We start from the raw sequence: 24119 nt of genomic DNA on the forward strand, positions 1-24119 counted from the left end.
TTGCTGTGTCGGTTCGGAGGCTCGTTTGAGTTCTTGGTTGGCTTTTAGCCTGTGGCCTTGGACTGGACAGTGCCTCATCAAGTTAGGAAGGTCGTGTTTTTGACCGTTTGTGATTCGGATCATTTTTGAGTTCGTACGAGAATTTACGGTGCGATGTGCCAAATTGACTCTCGAAAGAGCGTTTCTTGTTTTGGCCTCCATTTCACCTAGATTTCGACCCTCATCATTTTAGGAGCATTAGTTCATAATTTTAAGCGTATTTTAATCATCACTATACGTCGGTTCAGTGTCGGTTCGGGTTGGTTCGGAGTCATGATTAAATACGAAGTCGTTAGACGTAATTGTCGCATTTTCAAACGTAAATTGCATGGTTGGTCAAGTTTAAGCTATTGCATATTTTTCATGACAGTTAGGTTGCAGCGAGCCTGGGAACAATCCAATCCAGTTGGTAAAATTACAGGATTTTTCATTACGCCAGTTAATTATATTACGTGCATGAAAAATAGAAAATACTTATTTTTGAGATTTATGCGATATGGCTTGTGGTCAATTCACTATTATGGGAGCATTATTTTATACGGTCGCCAGTGACCGATCAGTTCAGTTTGGTACCACCCGGTCGCCAGTGACCGGTCAGCTCAGTTCAGTTTGATACTCCCCGGTAGCCAGTTACCGATCAGTTCAGTTCTGTGCAGGGGCCACAGGCGTAGACCATAATCTCAACAGAAAAATTTTTACCAGTTATTTCAGTACAGGGCTCCAAGGAGCAAACATTTTTACTATGGTTTCAATTCAGTTATGCACGTATTATAATTGCTCAGTACAAGTTATTTTCAGTATGTCTCATGACATGATATTTTATCCCATGCACATTTTACTTCAGTATTTACTCGTTACCTACGATATTTGCATGCTGAGTCTTTAGGCTCACTAGACTTGATTGTTATAGGTACTGTTGAGGCCAGGGCCGAGGGCGGGGACCAGTGAGCCAGCTTGGATCGGCAGTAGTGGCACCCGAGGACCTCAGTTTCAGCACTTGCCATTTTTTTATGCTCAGACATTTTATCAGCTGTTGAATATTTTTAAATTGTTATTTTCGGCAAACTTTATTTTCTTCCGCTGCTATATTTTAAACATTGAACTTGAGTTATCAGTTGATTTTATGAATGAGGCACTCTATTTATTTTTAAAAGAAAATTTTTAATTTTTCCGCAAATTTTCAAGCAAGGGCTTTTCGGGCCTCGACACATGTGGTGATCGAACCTACATGCAAATAATTTAACCATGCTTTAGTTTTATCACATAAGGAGAAAGGAAATAAACACAGTCTAACAGCATCATCAGAAACTCCATTAAATTTAAAAGTATCGCAAATTTCAAGAAAATCTGCGATGTGCGTGTTTGGGTCATCTACTGCAGATCCTTCAAACTGGACTGTATTCTGAATCATCTGAATTATCGCTGCCTTGATTTCAAAGTGGTTTGCACGTACAATAGGCCTCACAATGCTGGGGCGTGCTCCATATATAGAAGGCTGGGCATACCCTAGCATCGGTATACGGCGTGGCATCTCAACATGTCTATCTTCACGATGTTCCTCCTCATGCTCGTGCTCGTGTCTCTCCATCAATTCCTTCAGTCTCTGCTGCTATCTTCTCCTGCGGAAAGTTCTTTCAATTTCAGGGTCAAACTGCTCGAACTCCACGTCAAGTGACTTTGGCATGCACTGGAAGAGATATCTGTAATAGAATATGGAGTGTTAACTTAATAAAATGAAACAATGCTAAAGAAAATAAATAAAAATAAAATTGTGAATTAATAGTCCCCGGCAACGGCGGCAAAATTTGATCAAGCAAAACTTGCACCGTGGAATCCTCAATAAAAATATGGTTTTGAATGCTCAAAGTTAATCGCAAGTGCACGATGTCAAGTAATAGTATAATGTACGTGAGTACGAGTATCAGTTCCACTGAAGACTGTATTTGACAATTATTATTTTCAGTTATTAAATCTTTAGCAAAGAAATTTGATTGATTGTTTTAGTACTACAATGCTCGAATAAACATGCAAAAACAAAAAAGATTCAATAATTAAATAATGAAATATAATATCTAAAATGGTTGATTAAAATTCAATGAGAAATAAATTTGTGGGGAATATCGGTTCACATATCCCTCGTTAACTAATTAATTCGTTCGATAGTGATTGTATGCTTCCAACAGGATTTCCTATTCAATTAAACACACTCTCTCAAGCTATGCCAAACTAATTCTACTCATTGAAGTAATTAAATGTCTTTAATTATTTATCAAGAATGAATCACATGTCGATCTATGAAATCCCCTAGTTTTCGCCCTACCAGAATATGACTATCGTCGCGTCGCGTATCCAATTTCATATGTCTATGTAAATTGTAGATCCACGGATTATGTTACTCGTTCCTGTCACAAGCTATTCTCTCGAACTCACTAGCAATATAAAAACGTTGTTAAAGTTAAATACGCTCTAACAACACAATGAAAAACAGTAACACATTCAAGAATAACGCAACAATCGAAATATAAATTAATTAAATCAAAGTTTGGGGTAGGATCCCCTTAAATCCCAACAAATATTTTAAGTTAGCTACTAGAATTCATAGTGAAAATAAACACAACAATGTTTAAGGGATAAAAACTAGATTAGAAATACTAGATTTGATGAAAAACGCAAAGACGATGCCCGAAAAATTGTCGAATCTTCAACCCAAGCGTGAATTCATCTCCAAAGCTTGTGGCGGCTCCCCAATAATGTCTGAATGATCCTCCAATTTTCGTGTCATCTCCCTTCCATATCCTCCCCATTCAGAATTAAAGGAAGAAATCATCCAAAATCTTTCCCAAAAATACAAGCGCGCCCGGGCGGACATAAGTTTCCGCCCGGGCGGATGACCTTCGTAAATCTTGTAATTTAAATTTTCTTTGACGCGCTCGGGTGGACCTAAGTTTCCGCCCGGGCGGATGACCTTCAAAAATTATCCTTCTCTCACGCCTTGGAGGCGCCCGGGCGGATGTGAATGTGCGCCCGGGCGGATGGCTTTCGACTTTTTTTATTTAATTTTCAGTTTATGCACGACTCACCTACATTTTCACCAACTAAACGCATGAGCAACAATAAAACATAAATTATGCTAAAATAATACAAAATGCATGCAATCTAAATGGTAAATGCAAAACAATGCGACATAACATGATATGAAAAAAAAGTAAAATCCCCCCTATATCAGACAGCTTAGCATACAATTTCTCAGTTCTCAGAATTCTTAATACAACTCTAAGATGCTCAACATGATCAATCATATTCTTAGAATAAATCAGAATATCGTCAATAAAGATAATCATAAAAACATCAAGATATCTCTGAAATATACGGTTCATCAAACCCATAAATATAGCCGGCGCATTCGTTAAACCAAACGGCATGGGTATAAACTCATAGTGGCCATACCTGGTTCTGAAAGATGTTTTCGATATCTCAGAATCTCTGACTCTCAGCTGATGATATCCAAATCTCAGATCGATCTTGGAATAAACAGACCCTGCAACTGATCAAATAAATCGTCAATACGAGGCAAGGGATATTTATTCTTTATCGTAGCCTTGTTCAATTGCCGATAGTCAATGCAGAGTCTCACAGAACTGTCTTTCTTTCTAACAAACTAGTACTGGAGCACCCCAAGGAGAAACACTCGGTCTGATGTACCCCTTGGCTAGGTAAATCTTCTAGCTGCTCTTTCAATTCTTTCAATTCAATTGTTGCCATTCTGTATGGAGTTTTAGAAATAGGTACTGTACCTAGTATCAATTCAATGCTGAAGTCTATTTCTCGGATTGGAGGTAAACCCGGAATCTCATCTAGAAAGACATCAGAAAACTCACATACCACTGGCAAATCTGCCAATGAAGGGTCGATTTCAGTACATCTACTGAATATACAAAGAATCCTTCTTCTCCTTTCTGTAATAATCGAGTCATAGACAAAGTAGATATCAAAGGAATTCGAGCTCTGGAACCCTTATCGTAAAATTTCCATTCATCAGCCATCTCAGGTCTGAATCTTAAAATTTTCTGGAAACAATCTACGGTGGCTCTGTACTTGGTCAGCATATTGATACCAATAATGCAGTCAAAATCAGACAAACCAAGTACAATACAATCTAACTCTATCTCATTCCCATCATACTGCAGTATACAATGTTTAACAGACTTCACTGATATAAGACCTCTCCCAAAAGGTGAAGAGACAAATACTATAGCCGATAAAGACTCAACAGGCAAATCATGCACAAATGCAAATCTCTCAGAATAAAAAATATGGGATGCACCCGTATCAATCAACACATAAGCAGGATAACCACAAAGAGAACAGTTACCTGCAACAACATCATCAGGTGCTTCCTGGGCCTGTTCCTCAATCAATGCAAACACTCTGGCCTGCTGTCTCGGAGGTTGGCTAACAGTCTGGCTTCCTCCTGGCCTCAGCTGTGACTGAGTAGTAGGTGGCTGGAAAGATTGAACAGCAGATGATCGTCTATCAGACTGAACCACTGATCCAGATAATTCTGCTCCCTGGGATCGTCGAGAACCTCGCTGTGGACAGACTCTGGCAAAATGTCCTTGCTGTCGACAGATATTGCAACTACCAAACACTCCTTGGCATTGCTCTGTGGGATGTCTTCCTCCACAATTTCTGCAATAGACCCCTGTATAACTCTGGTTTTGTCGTGAACCACTAGAGCTAGATGAACTAGTACCAGACTTCTTAAACTCTTTCCCTTGGGCTTTCAAATTATCTTTCTTTCCACTCCTACTACCACCACTATCAAATCTGGGAGGAGGTTGGTGGAACTGAGCTAAGGGTTGTTGCTGTTTCGGTGCTTGAGCAACATACGAAGCTTCTTTCTGCCTGATCAGGCCCGCTTTTGCTCTTTTTGATCTATTCAAAGCATCAGCAAAATTATTTGGTCGCCCTATATTTACAAGTGTAAAGATCTCAGGATTCAGCCCATTAATGAACAGATCGGCCACGGCTTCATCATTCTCAGCAACATGGGGAGCAAATCGTAACAAGGTAGAGAATTTAGCTACATATTATTCAATATTCAAATGACCCTGTCTCAGATTAAAAACTCTGCACCCTTGTCTTTTCTGTACGATACTGGGAAGAATCGTTGATAAAATTCAGCTTTAAATATCTTCCAAGTAATAACCGTACCTCGATGCTCCAAAGCCCTCTTGGTTGTGAGCCACCAAGTCTTTGCAACGTCATGCAATTGATGCCCAATCCGTCTAACTCTTCGCTCATCTGTATAAACAAGTGAATCAAACAACATTTCAAAATCATCAAACCAACTCTCACAATCAATAGAATTCTCAGTGCCCTTCAAGGTCGGCGGTTTGAATGACTGAAATCTATTCAATAATGTTTCCATGGGTGTCGCTGTAACATCCATTGGGTTAGTAGAAGTACTACCCTATTATGGGATTCTTCGAGGAGGCATATCTGATTATCAAAATGGTTAGTAACAAAATATAACAAATATGTTTCAGTCCTCCTCTGATCATCATACCTCTGATCAAGAATCGGTTCCGATTCATTCTTCAATAATACACGTTTCCAATCAAATCAGATAATCAGGTAAACATGTATTTTCTAAAGCAATAAAACATGCTAGCATCACAAAAGCAGGAAAGAAAACTCAATCTACCCCGCTCACTCGCTTCTATCCCAGTTTAAGGAACATACGGCTCTGATACCACCTGCTGTGGGGACCCGGACGCTAATTCATTTCTTGATCTTCTTTGGGATTAAGTGGATCAATTAACTAAACTAGGTCGAATTTTTTTTTTAAAGTTGAACACTTTATAATCAAGTGTAATAAATACTACAACAAGTTATGCATCATCTTATTGAATTACAAAATCAAGTACAATATCTACAACAAGATCAGAAGTACAAGTCTTGTACAATATACAATCACAACAAACTAGGGTTCAACGACTACATATCAAGTGTTGAAAACCAGTTCTACATCTAGGCCCAGATCTCCACTCTAATCTCGATCGTTCATCCTCTTCTCGACCCTGGTCCTGTTCCACCTATTGTCATGCACACATACAAACACAACAACAGCCGGATAACTCCGGTGAGAAATATAATTCCCAGTATAAACAACGTATAAATGCATTTCAAACAAACATATATAAAAGCATATAACATTTTTAAACAACATGTATCATAATCTAATAAAACATAAAGCAATATCAAGCTTTAAATCAAACTCTTAAACTCTTAATCTTGACTCGACTCTTATCTAGAGATCTCGGTTTGAATAAGAACGTAACAAGTCTCCCAACTACTCTTCCCAGCTAGATGGTGGTATGTTCTTATTCCCAAACATTGGCCCTCTATATCGAATCTCTACAATAGGAGTCGATCTTCTCTTAAGCACATCGATATAAACCAAATGACCTGGCACCTCTGCCAAAGACTCATAACACATGCTTTGTTATAACTCAATAGACTAAGCATATCAATCTCAAGAATTGCAAACACATAAAAGCAATCACAATAAGGTATGTGGTTTTGAGAAACTCAAGCTATCTCTTACTCGAGTTGTATCTTCCCGGTTTAACATTGATTTATACCTTTCTTTTCGTAATTCTTGTTCGGTCAGTTATTTTTTTTAGGATGTGTTGAGTCTAGTCTAGTTAATGTTTTATTTATTTTTATTTTGCTCGGGACTAGCAAAAGTTCAAGTTTGGGGGGATTTGATAAGTGCATTTTATGCACTTAAATTATCCTTATACTTCATATAGATTGTTAGTCCTTTTGGGCAGAATTATGCGCTTTTTTTGTTCTTTCGTGTGATTGTAGGAACCTAGGTAAGGCTGTCATTTGGGCGCGAAGGTAAGTGAAAATGGCACCTAGAAGGAAAACATGCAAGAAGTGCAGCTCTGAAGGCAGTGAGACTCAAGCATATGCGCGAGTAAGAGTCGCGTATGCTGCGAGCGATGCACCAGCGAAGGAAACAGAAGACCCCCGCGCATGTGCGCGGAGCAAGAGCGTGCATATGCGCGAGAGAAGAAGCTCAGCACAGAAAGAGGCGCGCATATGCGCCGGTCTCTGGCGCGCATATGCGCGCGATGCGATTTCTAGAAATCGTAGGTTTCGACGTGGGCTTTATAAGGAAATTAAGATTCGGAAATTTGGGGCAGCCGACACAGAAGAAGAAAAAAAAGAGCGAAAAGGTCAGGGCACACAGACGACGGAACGTGAAGAACAAAGATAGAAGACGCTGGATCTGGACACGGAGACGCACTTTCATCTCTCGCCAACACGTTCCTAATTCGGTTCTTTACTTTTACATTTTTAATGAATACAAACAGATTTTGTATTAAGTTAGATTAGAGTATGAACTAATTTTATTATCTAGAGATTGACGTAGTCGAGGTTGAACCTATGCTATTGATGTTTTGAATTTTCATTGAATTAATTCATCGTGTTTATTTGTGATTTCTTGTCTTTAACGCTTTTGAATTACTGGCCATAATTCGATTGATTAAATAATTGAGATCTAACACCCGACAGAGGGGATTGAAATTAGGACAGGGGAAATCACATCGTCAGATGTTTATAACGTTCAAAAGACGTATAACTCTTGCGAATCCATAAAAAGAACATTGGTTGCATTTATTATGTGTTATGTGATTTTGAATAGACATATTAAAATCAGTAATAGATAATACAGTTCTATTTAACACTTGAAAAAGGGAATAGGAAAATTTCAAGTTCTTGGTTAATAAACAGAATGCGATTTAATTAAATGTTAGTCAATTTTAATTTAGCATAGGGGAGACTCGACGAAATCATATCTCTAAATTGCTCTACCCACTGAATCTCGACTGCGTGCATAAGATTTACATAATTTGTTATTTTGTCTGAATTGATTATAAGCCATCTCATTGATTTTTCTAAATAAAGTTGAACTATGTCAATTATGGTCATTAATATACAGTTTTAAATAATTACTCCTCGTGGGATCGATATCTGTACTCTAACCAGTACTAAAACTTGACATCGTACACTTACGGTAGTGAAAATACGCAACAAGTTTTTGGCGCCGTTTCCGGGGAGTAAAAATATTTAATTGCATATTGATATCATTACTAAGTGGTCTTGACTTTAATTTAGATTTTATTTTATTTTATTTTATTTTTTTGTTACTTTATAATCTCTGCTGTTTTGCAGTGCATGCGAAAATACCAAAATCCCGACCTGCTTATTTTTTATCCGAAGATCGAAAGAACTGCAAGAAGACTAAGAAAAGCTAGAAGGGAAGAAATCTTAGCAATGGCTGAGAAAAGGAAAAACGACAGACATAACCTGCCAGAGGCCATACCTATCAGAGATCACTTCCGACCAGTGATCGACACTCACTATTCTGGCATTGCAAGAGGGACCATCAACGCCAATAATTTCGAACTAAAACCTGCCCTAATTAATATGGTCCAACAAAACCAGTTCGCGGGGACTGCTACTTCTGATCCTCACGCTCATTTGAGGACTTTCCTGGAGATCACGGACACGGTAAAAATGAATAATGTTCCTGATGATATTATTAGATTTTGTTTGTTTCCATTTTCTCTCAGGGACCAAGCAAGAGGATGGTTCCAATCATTGACGCTAGGGAGCATTCCAATCATTGCGCGCGATGCGATTTCCAGAAATCGTAGGTTTCGACGTGGGCTTTATAAGGAAATTAAGATTCGGAAATTTGGGACAGCCGACACAGTAGAAGAAAAAAAAGAGCGAAAAGGTCAGAGAACAAGGACGACGGAACGCGAAGAATAGAGATAGAAGACGCTGTCTGGATCCGGACACGGAGACGCACTTTCATCTCTCGCCAACACGTTCCTTATTCGGTTATTTACTTTTACGTTTTTAATGAATACAAAAAGGTTTTGTATTAATTTAGATTCGAGTATGAACTATTTCTATTATCTAGAGATTGACGTAGTCGAGGTTGAACCTATGCTATTGACGTTTTGAATTTTCATTGAATTAATTCATCGTGTTTATTTGTGATTTCTTGTCTTTAATACTTTTGAATTACTAGCCATAATTCGATTGATAAAATAATTGAGATCTAACACTCGACAGAGGAGATTGAAATTAGGACAGGGGAAATCACATCGTCAGATGTTTATAACGTGCAAAAGACGTATAACTCTTGCGAATCCATAAAAAGAACCTTGGTTGCATTTATTATGTGTTACGTGATTTTGAATAGACATATTAAAATCAGTAATAGATAATACAGTTCTATGTAACACTTGAAAAAGGGAATAAAAAAATTTCGAGTTCTTGGTTAATAAACAGAATGCGATTTAATTAAATGTTAGTCAATTTTAATTTAGCATAGGGGAGACTCGACGAAATCATATATCTAGATTGCTCTACCCACTGAATCTCGACTGCGTGCATAAGATTTACATAATTTTTTATTTTGTCTGAATTGATTGTAAACCATCTCATTGATTTTTCAAAATAAAGTTGAACTATGTCAATTATGGTAATTAATATACAGTTTTAAATAATTACTCCTCGTGGGATCGATATATGTACTCTAACCAGTACTAAAACTTGACACCGTACACTTGCGGTAGTAAAAATACGCAACACATGGCCTTTCATAATCACATCAATTATCAATTAATAATTTCGGATTACAATGATCAAATCTCAGGCCTTACAATGCAAGAGCTAACTTTGGTGATTTTGTTGACGTAGTGGTAAAAGAAGTTGTTTCTGATTTGGCTAAAGAAAAGAAAGAGTTGGATGAATCTCATTCGTGTAATGCTTCGGTTGATGAGAGCATTGGTGGTAGTTTTGTTGCTACTTCTGAAGTAGAGAAGAAATCTTCAATTGCGGATCATGTGAGGGCTAGGGATGATCGTGTGAAGAAAAAAAGGTTCCATGTTTGTGACTTCACCTTGCTCAACACCAAGACGTAAGAGGAAGGTGACAAAACAGGTAATGAAATGTCAATTATTTCCAAATCGATTGTATTAAGTTTAATTTAGTTTTTCTGTTTTCCAGTACTATTGTTGGTATTGATGTTTGGATTTTTTGTTATATTTTGAATATATCGCCGCTTTTGGACATGAAGTTATAGACGTTGAGAAGAAAGGCAATACTCTTGGCAAGGTTGCCATGGATGAGTTTCAAGGTAGATCAGATTTCTGTGGACATGAAGAAGCTAATGATGAAGAGAGAAAATTGGTGACAAACTTTCTTGCTAGAAAAGAATTGGAGTACGTTGATCTTCCGTATGTTTCTTCTTCTTATTTTCGTAATAATGTGTCCTAATTTTTTTAATGAAATTGAATTTTCTATTTTGTAGTGTTGTCGTTTGGCAAGATATGGTTATGAGTTTAAATGGACCGATATTATGTCATTTTCTTTTTGGTGATTCTGTCGAGTCTGAGATAATTAATGTTTACATGAGAATTATGCAAAAGCAAAGTTTCCAGCATGGATTTAAGATTTATTGCATTGATACAATGGTGCAGGTTCGTAGCAGTCCGAGTTTTGCGTTTTTTTTGTTTTCGTTTTACTTTATTAAGATAAATGAGTATATATGTTCTTGAATGTGTAGAAAGAAGTCCTTACGAAATTGGAATAACATGGGAAAAGATCAAAGGTACATCGGGATGATTATGGAGCTTTTCTTTCACTGATGACATCTTTCACGATGGGTAGACTGCAGGAACTGACTGAGAATTATTTAGAAGATGCAGATACATCATTTTCCCTATGAATGACAGGTGGCATTGGTTTTTGTTTGTTTACAAAAGAGATGAAGGGATATTTAAACTGTGGAACTCCATGCATGATCCATTCGCAGTTGGGAAAGCAGAAGTTTATGTTAGTTTAACCATAATATATTTAAATACAAATTAAGATTAAATTTTGAAAGTATTGTTTGTTGCAGACAAAGTTTTTGGCTGGTTCCATACGTCACTTATGGGGATTCGACCTTGTAAGTGAGCCAGTGTTAAGAGAACCTTGTCGTCAACAAGGTGCAACCCTCGATTGTGGCGTCTATGCATGCATGTGGTTGGAGTGTCTAGCCCGTGACACATATGAGATCTGGAGCTATGCACAAGATGTGAAGATGGACACTTATAGAGCACGTTTGGCAGCCACAATATTATCTTATGAAAATGGATTGTTAAAAAACAAGTTTGAGTAATTAATTACTCCTTACTATTCTGATGGTTAAGAAGCTACAGTAGTACTGGAGTTTGAACATTTCAAGTGTATGTTGTTTTGTTGGTTTAAATTATGTAATGAAGACACAATTGATTATTATCGTGATTGTGTTAGCTGTTACGTACTTCAATATCTATTTCTGTTAAAATTTATTTGTTTCTGGGAAAGTTTGGTGTATCATTTGTTCACTTTTCAGAGTTTGGTTTACGTGGTATTTTAAATGGTACATATCAATTTAGAACAGAAAATTGAGTACAAAAATTGCTTTATTGGGTATATTATGTGTAACTACTGAGTACAAATGTTAAACAATCGAGTATATCTAACTAATCTAATATTTAGTCATACATTAGAAAACACACAATAGTATTTAACTAATCTAGGAAAATGTACACACAAACTGAGCACAATATACACATGAATGGATTACAATATACATATGTATTGAGTACGGTGTACCCATAAATTGAGTACAATGAACACATGAATCGAGTACAATGACTTGTCAATCCAGCACAATGTAGAATAGTTCATCTATTCATGCTAGGATCACCAAGTCATTATCTGGGTGAAGTTGTTATTATTTCAATTTTAAAGTACATAAAATGTCCGATTGACTATATAAGTTAAATAATCCAGGATAATTTAAATGTTTACTGAGTACAATATCTCTTCCATCGATCACCAAGATATAATATTATCTAGAGTTGTAGTGTGTCAATTTTGAGGTACGTAAAATGTCTAATTGAGTATGTAAGTTAGATAATCGAGAATAATTTACACGTTGGTTAAGTAATCAAGGATAATGTACACACGATTTGAGTACAATAGATGAATATATTGAGCACAATATACACATGAATTGATTACAATGTACATATTTATTGAGTACAGTGTACGCATAAATTGAGTACAATGAACACGAGAATCGAGTACAACGACTTGTCAATCCAGCACAACGTAGAGTAGTTCATCTATTCATGCTAGGATCACCAAGTCATTATCTGGGTGAAGTTGTTATTATTTCAATTTTAAAGTACATAAAATGTCCGATTGACTATATAAGTTAAATAATCCAGGATAATTTAAACGTTTACTGAGTACAATATCTCTTCCATCGATCACCAAGATATAATATTATCTAGAGTTGTAGTGTGTCAATTTCGAGGTACGTAAAATTTCTAATTGAGTATGTAAGTTAAATAATCGAGAATAATTTACACGTTGGTTAAGTAATCAAGGATAATGTACACACGATTTGAGTACAATAGATGAATATATTGAGCACAATATACACATGAATTGATTACAATGTACATATTTATTGAGTACAGTGTACGCATAAATTGAGTACAATGAACAAATGAATCGAGTACAATGACTTGTCAATCCAGCACAACGTAGAGTAGTTCATATATTCATGCTAGGATCACCAAGTCATTATCTGGGTGAAGTTGTTATTATGTCAATTTCAAAGACCATAAAATGTCTGATTGAGTATATATATTAAAATAATCGAGGTACAATACACAATAAATCTGGTATACATGTTTTAAAATCAGATATACATGTACATAAATCGAGTACTCAAATTGAAGATATATATATTTCATGAAATTGACATATAACATGAATTTTAGTACTCGATTAATGTACATGTATACCTGATTATAACACATGTATACCCGATTTATTGTGTAATGTACCTCATAACATATTATATGTAATTTCATCAAAATATAGATGAATATGTTGGATTTACCTTGAAAATAACCTATGTCCACCCGGAAAACACACCAAGAAGAGAAGTGATCTTGTACGCTTTAGAAGTTCTTGTACAACACATCAAGTGATGATACTATAAAATGATATTCATCCTTCTACTTTACTTGGTGAAGTATTGTATCTCATATGTATTCGTCTATAAAGAAGTTGTTATTATGTCAATTTCAAAGACCATAAAATGTCTGATTGAGTATATATATATTAAATAATCGAGTTACAATACACAATAAATCGGGTATACATGTTTTAAAATAAGGTATACATGTACATAAATCGAGTACTCAAATTGAAGATATATAAAATTCATGAAATTGACATATAGCATGAATTTTAATACTCGATTAATGTACATGTATACCTGATTATAACACATGTATACCCGATTTATTGTGTAATATACATCATAACATATGATATGTACTTTCATCGAAATATAGATGAATATGTTGGATTTATCTTGAAAATAACCTATGTCCACCCGAAAAACACACCAAGAAGAGAAGTGATCTTGTACGCTTTAAAAGTTCTTGTACAACACATCAAGTGATGATACTACAAAATGATATTCGTCCTTCTACTTTGCTTGGTGAAGTATTGTATCTCATATGTATTCGTCTATAAAAAAGTTGTTATTATGTAAATTTAAAAGACCATAAAATGTCTGATTGAATATATATATTAAATAATCGAGGTACAATACACAATAAATCAGGTATACATGTACATAAATCGAGTACTCAAATTGAAGGTATATAAAATTCATGAAATTGACATATAGCATGAATTTTAGTACTTGATACATGTATACCTGATTATAACAGATGTATACCCGATTTATTGTGTAATATACCTCATAACATATGATATGTACTTTCATCAAAATAAAAATGAATATGTTGGATTTACCTTGAAAATAACCTATGTCCACCCGGAAAACACACCAAGGAGAGAAGTGATCTTGTACGCTTTAGAAGTTCTTGTACAACACATCAAGTGATGATACTCTAAAATGATATTCATCCTTCTACTTTACTTGGTGAAGTATTGTATCTCATATTTATTCGTCTATGGGTGAAGTTGTTATTATGTCAATTTCAAAGACCATAAAATGTCTGATTGAATATATATATTAAATAATCGAGGTACAATACATAATAAATCGGGTATACATGTTTTAAAATCAGGTATATATGTACATAAATTGAGTACTCAAATTGAAGATATATATAATTAATGAAATTAACATATAACATGAATTTTAGTACTCGATTAATGTACTTATAACACATGTATACCCTATTTATTGTGTAATGTACTTCATAACATATGATATGTTCTTTCATCAAAATATAGATGAATATGTTGGAATTTACCTTGAAAATAACCTATGTCCACCCGGAAAACACACCAAGAAGAGAAGTGATCTTGTACACTTTAGAAGTTCTTGTACAACACATCAAGTGATGGTACTATAAAATGATATTCATCCTTCTACTTTACTTGGTGAAGTATTGTATCTCATATGTATTCGTCTATAAAGAAGTTGTTTTGTTAATACTCGATTTATGTTTTCATGCCATAATTTTGTACGTAACACTGAAAATTTGTACATATATATCATTGCACGAACTACTCTACGTGGTGCTGGATTGAAGATACATTGTACTCAAGTCACGTGTGAATTGTGCTCGATTATTTAATATATATACTCAATCAGACATTTTATGTACTTTGAAATTGAAACACTACTACTCTAAAGAATATTTTATCTTGGTGATGGATGGAAGAGATATTGTACTCAATAAACTGTTAAATTGTCCTGGATTAAGTAACTTATATACTCAATCGGATAATGACTTGGTGATCCTAGGCAATAAGAGATGAACTACTATACGTTGTGCTGGATTTACAAGTCATTGTAATCAATTCATGCGTATATTGTACTCAATACATGCGTCTGATGTACTCAAATCAACGTATAAATTGTTCTCGATTGTTTAACTTATATACTTAATTAGACATTTTACGTACCTCGAAATTGACAACACATCAACTCTGGCGAATATTTTATTTTGACTTGATCGATGGAAACAATATTGTACTCAATAAACTGTTAAATTATCCTAGATTATGTAACTTATATACTCAATCGGGCATTTTATGTACTTTGAAATTGACAAAATACAAGAACTTCATCGGATAATGACTTGGTGATCCTAGGCATGAATAGATGAACTACTCTACGATGTGCTGGATTGAAAAGTCATTGTACTCAATTCATGTGGACATTGTTCTCGATTCTTTAATGTATATACTCAATCGGACAATTTATGTACCTTGAAATTGACACATTACAATTTCGGCCAAAAATATATCTTTTTCTCTAGCTCAAAATATACTCGATTATTTAACATTTGTACTACAATTTACACATAGTATACACAAGAAAGTGAATTTTGTATTCAAATCTCTATTCATATTAATGTATGACTAAATATTACATTAATTAACTAAAGTTTGAATAGTAAACAACTTCTAATTTGAACATATATTTTGTACTTTCGGTATAATATTAGTACAGTTTTCTTGTGCACAAAACATACCTAATTATTTACTATTTGTACTCATATTTACACATAATATACCAAATTAAGCAATTTTTGTAATCAAATATCTGTTCAAAATTGATATGTACCATTTGAAACACCCCTTAAACCAGACATTAAAAAATGAACAAATGAAATACCAAACCTTACAGAAACAAATAACAATAAATAGAAATATATATTGAAGTGCTTAACACCTAACACAAACAAAACAATAAATTCTCTAACTTAAAAAATTAACATAAACAACAACCTAAAGCCCGAGTTTTTTTCCATAGAATATATAAGAATACAAGACATAAACAAGCACTGAAACAACATGACAGTAAGGCAAACCAACTTTTTCCCAACATTTTCAAAAACAAAACAATCACATAATGTGTAAACCACCAATGCTTTCACTCGAATGCGTACGACTTCTCACTGGTATCAACATGCTTGATTCCCCTTTTAGCACTCTCTTTTTCCTGTTAAAGTTTCGAAAAATCTTTCAGGTGTCAATCATAAACAAAAATACTGAATATTGAAAGATACTAACAGTAAGACAGTTAGTAATAATAAAAACATTGAAACACCATTTTCATGAAACAATAACAGCTAGTTTATAGCTTCTTTGCATCTACGTCTGTTATGTCCTCCCTTATGACAACGACTACACTTTAACACACGTGATTCGATTTGCGATGGTATCCTCTTGGTTTTCCTACGACCAGGCTAACTCCTCACATCAGGAACATTGATTACATTTCCATCATCAAGATAAGACTCATTAATGTCAAACATTGGGATGGGATTAATAATTCCTCTGTAAGTTTGGCGGTACATTTCAATTTTGAAATACTTGTCGCAAAAATCATAAAACGACATCGACTTCGACTCAATAGCGGCGCAAGCATGCTTGCAAGGAAGCTTGTTGATTTGTCAATATCTACATGAACAGGTCATGGCTATCAAGTCAATAGTAAATGATTTTTCACCATCGACTACTTCAAACCTTCAATTACAAGACCGGTGCACTCTCGACTTCCGAGATTCCACATATACACTACCAATAGCTTTCTCCTTTTTTGGACTTAATTCTTTAACCATCATAGCTGTTGATTCACGTCGTTGGTGCATAATGTTCATGATCTGCACTCGTATATGGTCCACCATACCCACGATAGGGAGATAACGAGCTGTGTTAACCCAATTATTCCAACATTCGGCGATGTTATTATTTATAACACCCCATCTATTGCCAAGAAACAATGCATTTGCCCAACTCTGTGGTTCAGAATTTACAATAAAATCCCTAGCAAGTGGCATGGACTCCAGGATATTTTTTATATGTTGTTCATGCTCCTGCAAAGATAGAGCATAAGCAGCTTTGGTTACAAAAAATTCAGATTAAATACATCTATTTATATACAAAACAAAATCGGTCTAGATAAAAATAAGTAATTGATTATGTGTAGAGGCCCGTGTTTCATATTTGAAAATTTGCGGAATAATTTAAAATTTTTCTCTTTAAATAAATAACAAGCCTCATCCATAAATAAACTGATAAAAGATTTAATGCTTAAAGTAGCAGCGGAAGTAAATAATGTTTTCAAAACCACAACTTAAAATAATTCTTCAAAGTAAAAACTGAGTTTGAACAAAAATAGTAAATGATAAACATGAGGTCCTCGGGTTCCTACTACTGCTGACCCAAGCTATCTCACTGGTCCCCGCCCTCAGCCTCGACATCATCAGTACCTACAAAAATCAAGTCTAGTGAGTCTAAAGACTCAGCATGCATATATCGTGAATAACAAGTAAAATATATCATAAAATTTCGTGCCATGTAACGATATCATATCGTAAAGCGTGATGTAAAAATCGTGTCATAGATAATTATAAATACGTGCATAACTAAAAATCATACGTAAAATGTTTGCTCGATAGAGCCCTGTCATAAAATAGCATATCCTAATTTTCTGTTGAGATAATGTTCTACGCAAGTGGCCCATAACATATCATAACATAACATGCACGTCTGATCATACTAAACCACAGTATACTGGGCGGTAGAGATCATCACAGCCCTTGGACTGGATATCCGTACCCATACATGAACATGAACCGGTCGTAAGTCATCGGGTGAAGTAATAATCCCATAAGCTGAATCCCATAAGCGTGAGGTGACCACAAGACATATAGCATATATCTCAAAAATAAACATTTTCTATTTTTATGCACGTAATATAATTAAAATCACATTTTTTTTACCAAATTGGTTGGATCGTTCCCAGGCTCGCTGCGACCTAATTCTAACATGGGAAACATTCAAATAAGTTAACTTGACCAATACTTCAAAATCGAACTAAACTGAGACTATTACGCCCAACAAACTTAATATTCAACCATGGCTTCGTACCAACCCGAACCGACATTGAACCATCATTTAGCCATGATTAAAATACACCTAAAATACTGGAAAACATGACCCTAGGCTGTAGTACACGAAAAGATGTGAATGATGGCCAAAATTGTGAAACACTCTTTCGAGAGTTACTTTGGCACATTGCACCATAAATTCTCGTACGACCTCTAAACTTAACCAAATCATGAACGGCCAAAAACATGATATTTCTAACTCAATGAGGTACTGTGCAGTCCAAGGCCATAGGCTAAATGCCAAATAAGAACTCGAAACAAGCCTCTGAACCGAAGCCCAAAGCTGCTGTCAAAAAAATACAGCAGCAGCTACTGTGCTTCCTTGTTTTGTTTACAAGGCTAATGGCCATTGGGGCTTGAACCACCGACCAGAGCCTATTCCCAACATCCTAAGGCATGGCTTGGACCATGGCTAATGGCTACAAGCCAACCACAAACCAAGCAAATCCATAGGACAATGCCAAGCTCCACCCGAGAACACCATGTGCTGTACGTGGGGGGTGTTGCTTGTCTTTGCTGTCATGTATCATTCCAGTGGCCATATGATTGACCATGTCTTGATCTAGTCATCATAGGGTATAGTGTGAACCGTGGCTAAGGGCTAGAAGCCAACCAAGATCCACACAACACCCTAAAATTCGAAACTACTCACACAAACTCGGAAAAATGAAAACCGAAGGGGCACTTGTGTTGTTTGTTTAAAAATATCGATGAGACCATGAACAAAGCAATGAAAGGCTGACTTGGTCACGCCCTAGGCATGCTAGGGGAGATTTATAACCATGGCTACAGGCCCTAGGCCAACCACAATCCAAACCCTAATCTTAGGCATCCAAACAACAAAAATCGAGACACATATTGCAACTATGGGGAAAGTTGCAATCACGTCTCTTCCTAACGTGCATGGGCTGGAACCAACAAACCAACATGATCTTAATGTTAGAGTAGGTGCCCGATGAGCCAAGTGTTGGTCGAGGGTTCATGTTTAAACTCTATGTATAAACAATCTTTATTTTAATAATATTTGAAATTATTGTTTTGGCACTTCTTTATCTGTACACTCATGCTAGTTGCATAGATAAAGCCCTTGAATATACAAATAGTAGAAAGAATATGAGATGCTCATATGATGAGTATCATGAAACTCATATTTGTAATACTGTATATTCTAAACAGTTCCTAGTAGATTCAGCCGCCGCTAAGAAGGATATAGGCCGCTCGAGTTTGAAACTAGTATCTGCGATGTGAGTACCAAGTTTCATTGGTAGGGGACATTGTGATGTCCGAGCATGCAGATAGGTGCTCCTGGTACAGTGCACTGAACAACCCTCCATAAAGGACATTCCAAGTGGTTCTCACTTATCGAGTGGAAACGTCCTAGTTTATTGTTGTACACCATTAGTCCTTATGACCCGAGACAACATTGAGACTCTATGTGCTAGCATTACACTTTGACATGTTTACCGAGTCTCATGGGGTCATGAGGTGGCAAGGTTGGTTGTTTTGTCGAAACATATAGGAGTCGATGCATTGTAGTCGGGGATTCACCGCTTACCTTCGGGTATGGATATCCTATGTGATCTCATGTGTATGTAGTTTGAAATCTCTGATCAGAGTATGGTGGTAATTAAGAAAGGGGTTTCTTATATTACACCATTGATGCAACTACGACATGACACATAGTATTGATTCATTGACAACTGTCGATATACCAATGGTTGTCGAATCGGTCGGGATATATGAGATGAAGGGACCGTACTGTACGCTAACCATAATTGAATGGTTCTTGCAGGCACTATCATTTGATACCTAGGGAATCATGTAAGCAATGCTGCTAGGCGTTTAACATGATTGGTTGGGTACTATCAGACTTGAGTTCTGACGTTCTTGTTATCAAGGAGTTGATAAGTAAGACTGGAGCAATTGGGGTATGCTCATATAAGGACATGTTTAGTCGAAATCACATGGAGATGTGAACCCACGGCTAGTTGTATCAATGAACCATTGAGGGCCACACAAGTACTAGCTTTCTAGATCCTGTTGAGAAGTAAAATAGTTCAATGTGTTGAACGGCTTATAAAGGAGTTTATAAGTGTAAAGAAAAATAGAAGTATGACTTCTATGAGGGAAATGTAACTTTTAATTTGTGGAAGTGTTCCTAAATTAAAAGTTGGCCAAATATATAATGTATTTGAAAATTGTGATTTTCATAAACATTATTATGGACTAAATTAAATTAATTCAAGTGTTGAATTAATTAAACACTAGTGGACCTAGTAGAGTCCAAATAATTAAATTAATTCAAGTGTTGGATTAATTAAATATCATTAGGCCTAGTAGAACCCAATTAGAAATAATTATTAAACTAGTGGGTTTGAGTAAAATCAAGTAAATGTTAAATGGTCTTAAATGTGTTTGAGGACATTTAAATAAAGTCCATGGGCCTTGTAATTGTTACAAGCCCAAGTCAAAAGCATGTTTTGGAGGTGAAGAGTTGGGGAATAGTTTTTATTAAAAAAATTGCATGGCATGCAAATACTACTTTTTACTTTTTTACACACCAAGGCAACTCATCCTCCCCTTCATGAGACATGAAATGGCCGAAACTTTGAGTGTCTTCTCCCTCATTTTTCTCTCAATTTTCTTCTTCAATTATTGAGGATAGAAAATACTTCTCCTTGAAAAATCTTCTTATTTTTCTAGTGCAAAATAAGAAGGGTTCAAGCTAGTTGGTGGTGGGCCTAATTTTGAAGAAAGGAGGAAGCTTGTAGATCTTCTTGCCATCAAGAGCTAAGGTGTTTACACCTTAGTTGGAGCCAAACATCAATCTCAAGAGATTGATAGGTATACTTTCTAAACACACTATGTATGACATTTTTGTGTTTTCGTATTTGCTACAAACTATAGTTGAGGTGTTCGGTTTTTCTTGCTAAAAATTAAATTTTTGAAACTTCCGTTGCGCAACCGGCACCGTAAACGATCCTCTTTCAAGTGGTATCATGAGCTAAGGATACTATTTTGTGTAGCATATACATAATATTATATTGAGGTCGATTTCTAACCGCATGAGATGAATTTTTGCAACAAAAATCGAGGCCGTCGTGGGGTGTTTTTGGGCAGCAAGTTGCTGCCCATTTTGGGCAGCTCGGGCTGCCCGAGGGGCTGCTCATTTTGGGCAGCAAGGGCAGCCCGAGGGGCTGCCCGAACAGCCCCTAGTTTTTAATAAAAAATTTTTTTTTGTTTGCCGGAATCCGGCGACGGTGATGACGACTAGGGTTTCTAAAAGTGTTTTGAATTATCAAAGTGTCATGAGCTTTGAAGTTGTTGGGCCATGAGATGGCTAACATATTTGTGAAATTTAAATGGGCCAAAATGTTTTTGGTGAAAAATGATTTTTTGGGCCCTTAAGTTTAAATTTACAAAAGTTGCAAATATTATCTCATGAAATAAATAATTTAAGTTGGACTTTAATTATTTATAGTAAATGGTGATTTAAAAAAAATTCGGTTATAAATAAATAAATAATAAAGTAGGCAAAGGAGTTTGTATACTTTGTTAATTTAGTTTATAATCGTGGCGTTTAGTGATTGGATCAAGATATATAATATTGGATCAATTAATTATTGTGATAATTAATTGATGGTGTATGATATGTGATATTATGCATGAAGGATGATCAAAAGCCCAAGCCCAATTTGCTAGGTGTATGCTAGGATATTTTGTGTTGAATGATTGTAATAATTATCAAATTTAAAGTGGGCTTGGTTTATGGCCCGTTCCCACCCCATGAGATGTATCCCTATTTGCCATGGATATATATTTGTAAATATTAGAATAGTGGAAGATCAAGATTAGAAGATGGTGGCCTTGATGATTATGAAGATCGAAGACATGTAAATATTGGAAGCTTACGTAATAGTTGCATTTGCATCCCATGCATTTCCCTAGGATTGGACATAGGCCCGTGCTTAGCTCACACGGGCCATTAGTTTTGGGGCAATTGATCATCCTTGTTTTGTTTACTGTTTATAATATATGCATGATATGTTATAAATAATGAGTATGTGCGTTATTATTATGATAATAACAAAGTTGCATGAATCCGGAAAACATACGATCAAACATGGCGAGCTTTTAAATAAAATTAATGATGAGACCTTTCAAAATTAAAAACCCTCATTTTGAATAAGATTCAAAATTAATATCAAGCCCGAAAAGAGGAATTATAAAGTTGTTTATAATTTCCATGTCTTCCATCGACAATGGGTGCATGATGAACGCTACCCGTGCTCGGGGCTCGGCTCATATTATTGGGGGGCCCCTGGGTGCCGGAAAGATGTGACATCCATTGACATGGTGATGTGAACTACGTGGAACTCCCATGATTTCAGCTCATATTATTAAAGGAACTCATGGCGACCGTTCATTAAGGTTCAACATCGATGGGTAAGGCTTGACACGTAAATATGAACGACGTCATATTATTGGGTCCTAATCAAACGTGAGACAAAAGTTTACGTAGAGGGTTGTATGGTGATGCAATTGGAAACCACCTTTTAGGAATTGTGATTGGCTGATATTATTCGGGATCATAATTCGTTAATTGGACCTTGCGTACCTACTGAGAAAGGAGTTTCCCGTTTTCACTAGAGGGTAGTGAAATATGTCAAAACAGTGGGAGCGAAAATTTATAAAGTAAAAGTCCATGCTTTATATCTTATTAAATATTTTAAAATAGTCATTAATATTTATCTGTTTACTTTTCAGTACAATTTTTGATAATGTCTTCGATTCGCAATCCGCTGTCTGCTATACTCGAAAAACACGTATTTACCGGACCTAATTACCTCACTTGGCTAAGAAACCTGAAAATCGTCTTGAACTTGGAAAAGATTGCATATACACTGACTGAGTCGCCCCCTGTTGCGGCTCCGACTAGCCGCACTCCTGAGGAATTGCAGACTTACAAGGAATGGTGTGACCATGACTTGAAAGCCAGGTGTTATATGCAGGCTTCTATGAACGATTAGCTGCAGAGGCGTTTTGAGGATGCAAAGAGTGCTGCTGACATTCATTTGCATCTCAAGGAGCTCTTTGGTTAGCAGACGCGGCCTCTTAGGCATGTTACCGTCAAGGAGCTGATTACTTTGCGCATGCGAGATGGGGCCTCGGTCCATGAGCACGGCCTGAAGATGATTGGGCTCGTGGACAAGCTCGTTGGCATGGATCTGGTGTTGCCTTCGGAGTTGACCACCGACGTGTTGCTTTTGTCACTGCCTAGCTCATTTGATCCTTTTGTGGTGAATTTCAATATGAACAAGATGGAGCCGACCCTTGAGGAGTTGGTGAACATGCTTGTGACCTTTGAGTCCACCATCAAGAAAGAGAAGCCGGTTCTTTATGTGGGTTCTTCATCTGGTACGAAGACCGATCCACGTGGGAAGGGAAAGAAGCGTTCTTTCCAACGTCCCAAGAAGAACGTGCCCTTGAAGAGGCAGACTCCGATTCCCGCTATGGCAGCCATACCAGTGAAAGCTGACAAGACTACTGATATTTGTCATCACTGCAAGAAGCCTGGACATTGGAGGCGTAATTGCAGGGAATATCTTTCCCAGAAGAGTTCTGGAAACGGTATGTTCTATATTGAAGTAAACATTTCAATTACCTCTACTTCTTGGGTATTGGATACCGGCTGTGACTCACATCTCTGTAATGATTTGCAGGTGATGGGAAGAAGTAGAAGGCTTAGGGAAGGTGAGACCTTCTTGAGGATGGGCAATGGAGCAAGAGTTGCTGTCAAGGCCGTAGGAGATGTTTACTTATTGTTGAACAATGATTTTAAGTTGATTTTGAGAGATGTTTTGTTTGTACCAGATTTGGTAAAAAACATTATTTCCATCTCTATGCTTGATAAAGATGGATTTTCTTGTTTATTTAGCAAAGGTGTTTGCAACATTTACAAAAACTAAGATATGGTTAGCGAGTAAGTTC

General features: G+C 36.2%; 1 protein-coding gene across 1 annotated transcript; it reads left to right on the forward strand.

Annotated features, from left to right (window-relative positions):
- The first annotated feature begins 9977 nt into the window (after positions 1–9977).
- LOC142537553 (uncharacterized) lies at positions 9978–11296 on the forward strand. Its single transcript, XM_075643061.1, has 4 exons — positions 9978–10084; positions 10211–10370; positions 10869–10968; positions 11036–11296. The coding sequence occupies exons 1-4, from the start codon at positions 10018–10020 to the stop codon at positions 11294–11296; spliced, it is 588 nt and encodes a 195-aa protein (XP_075499176.1). The 5' UTR covers positions 9978–10017.
- Positions 11297–24119: the final 12823 nt, after the last annotated feature.

Source organism: Primulina tabacum, chromosome 2 (genome assembly GCF_025594145.1).
Source record: "Primulina tabacum isolate GXHZ01 chromosome 2, ASM2559414v2, whole genome shotgun sequence".
Classification (NCBI taxonomy): Eukaryota; Viridiplantae; Streptophyta; class Magnoliopsida; order Lamiales; family Gesneriaceae; genus Primulina; species Primulina tabacum.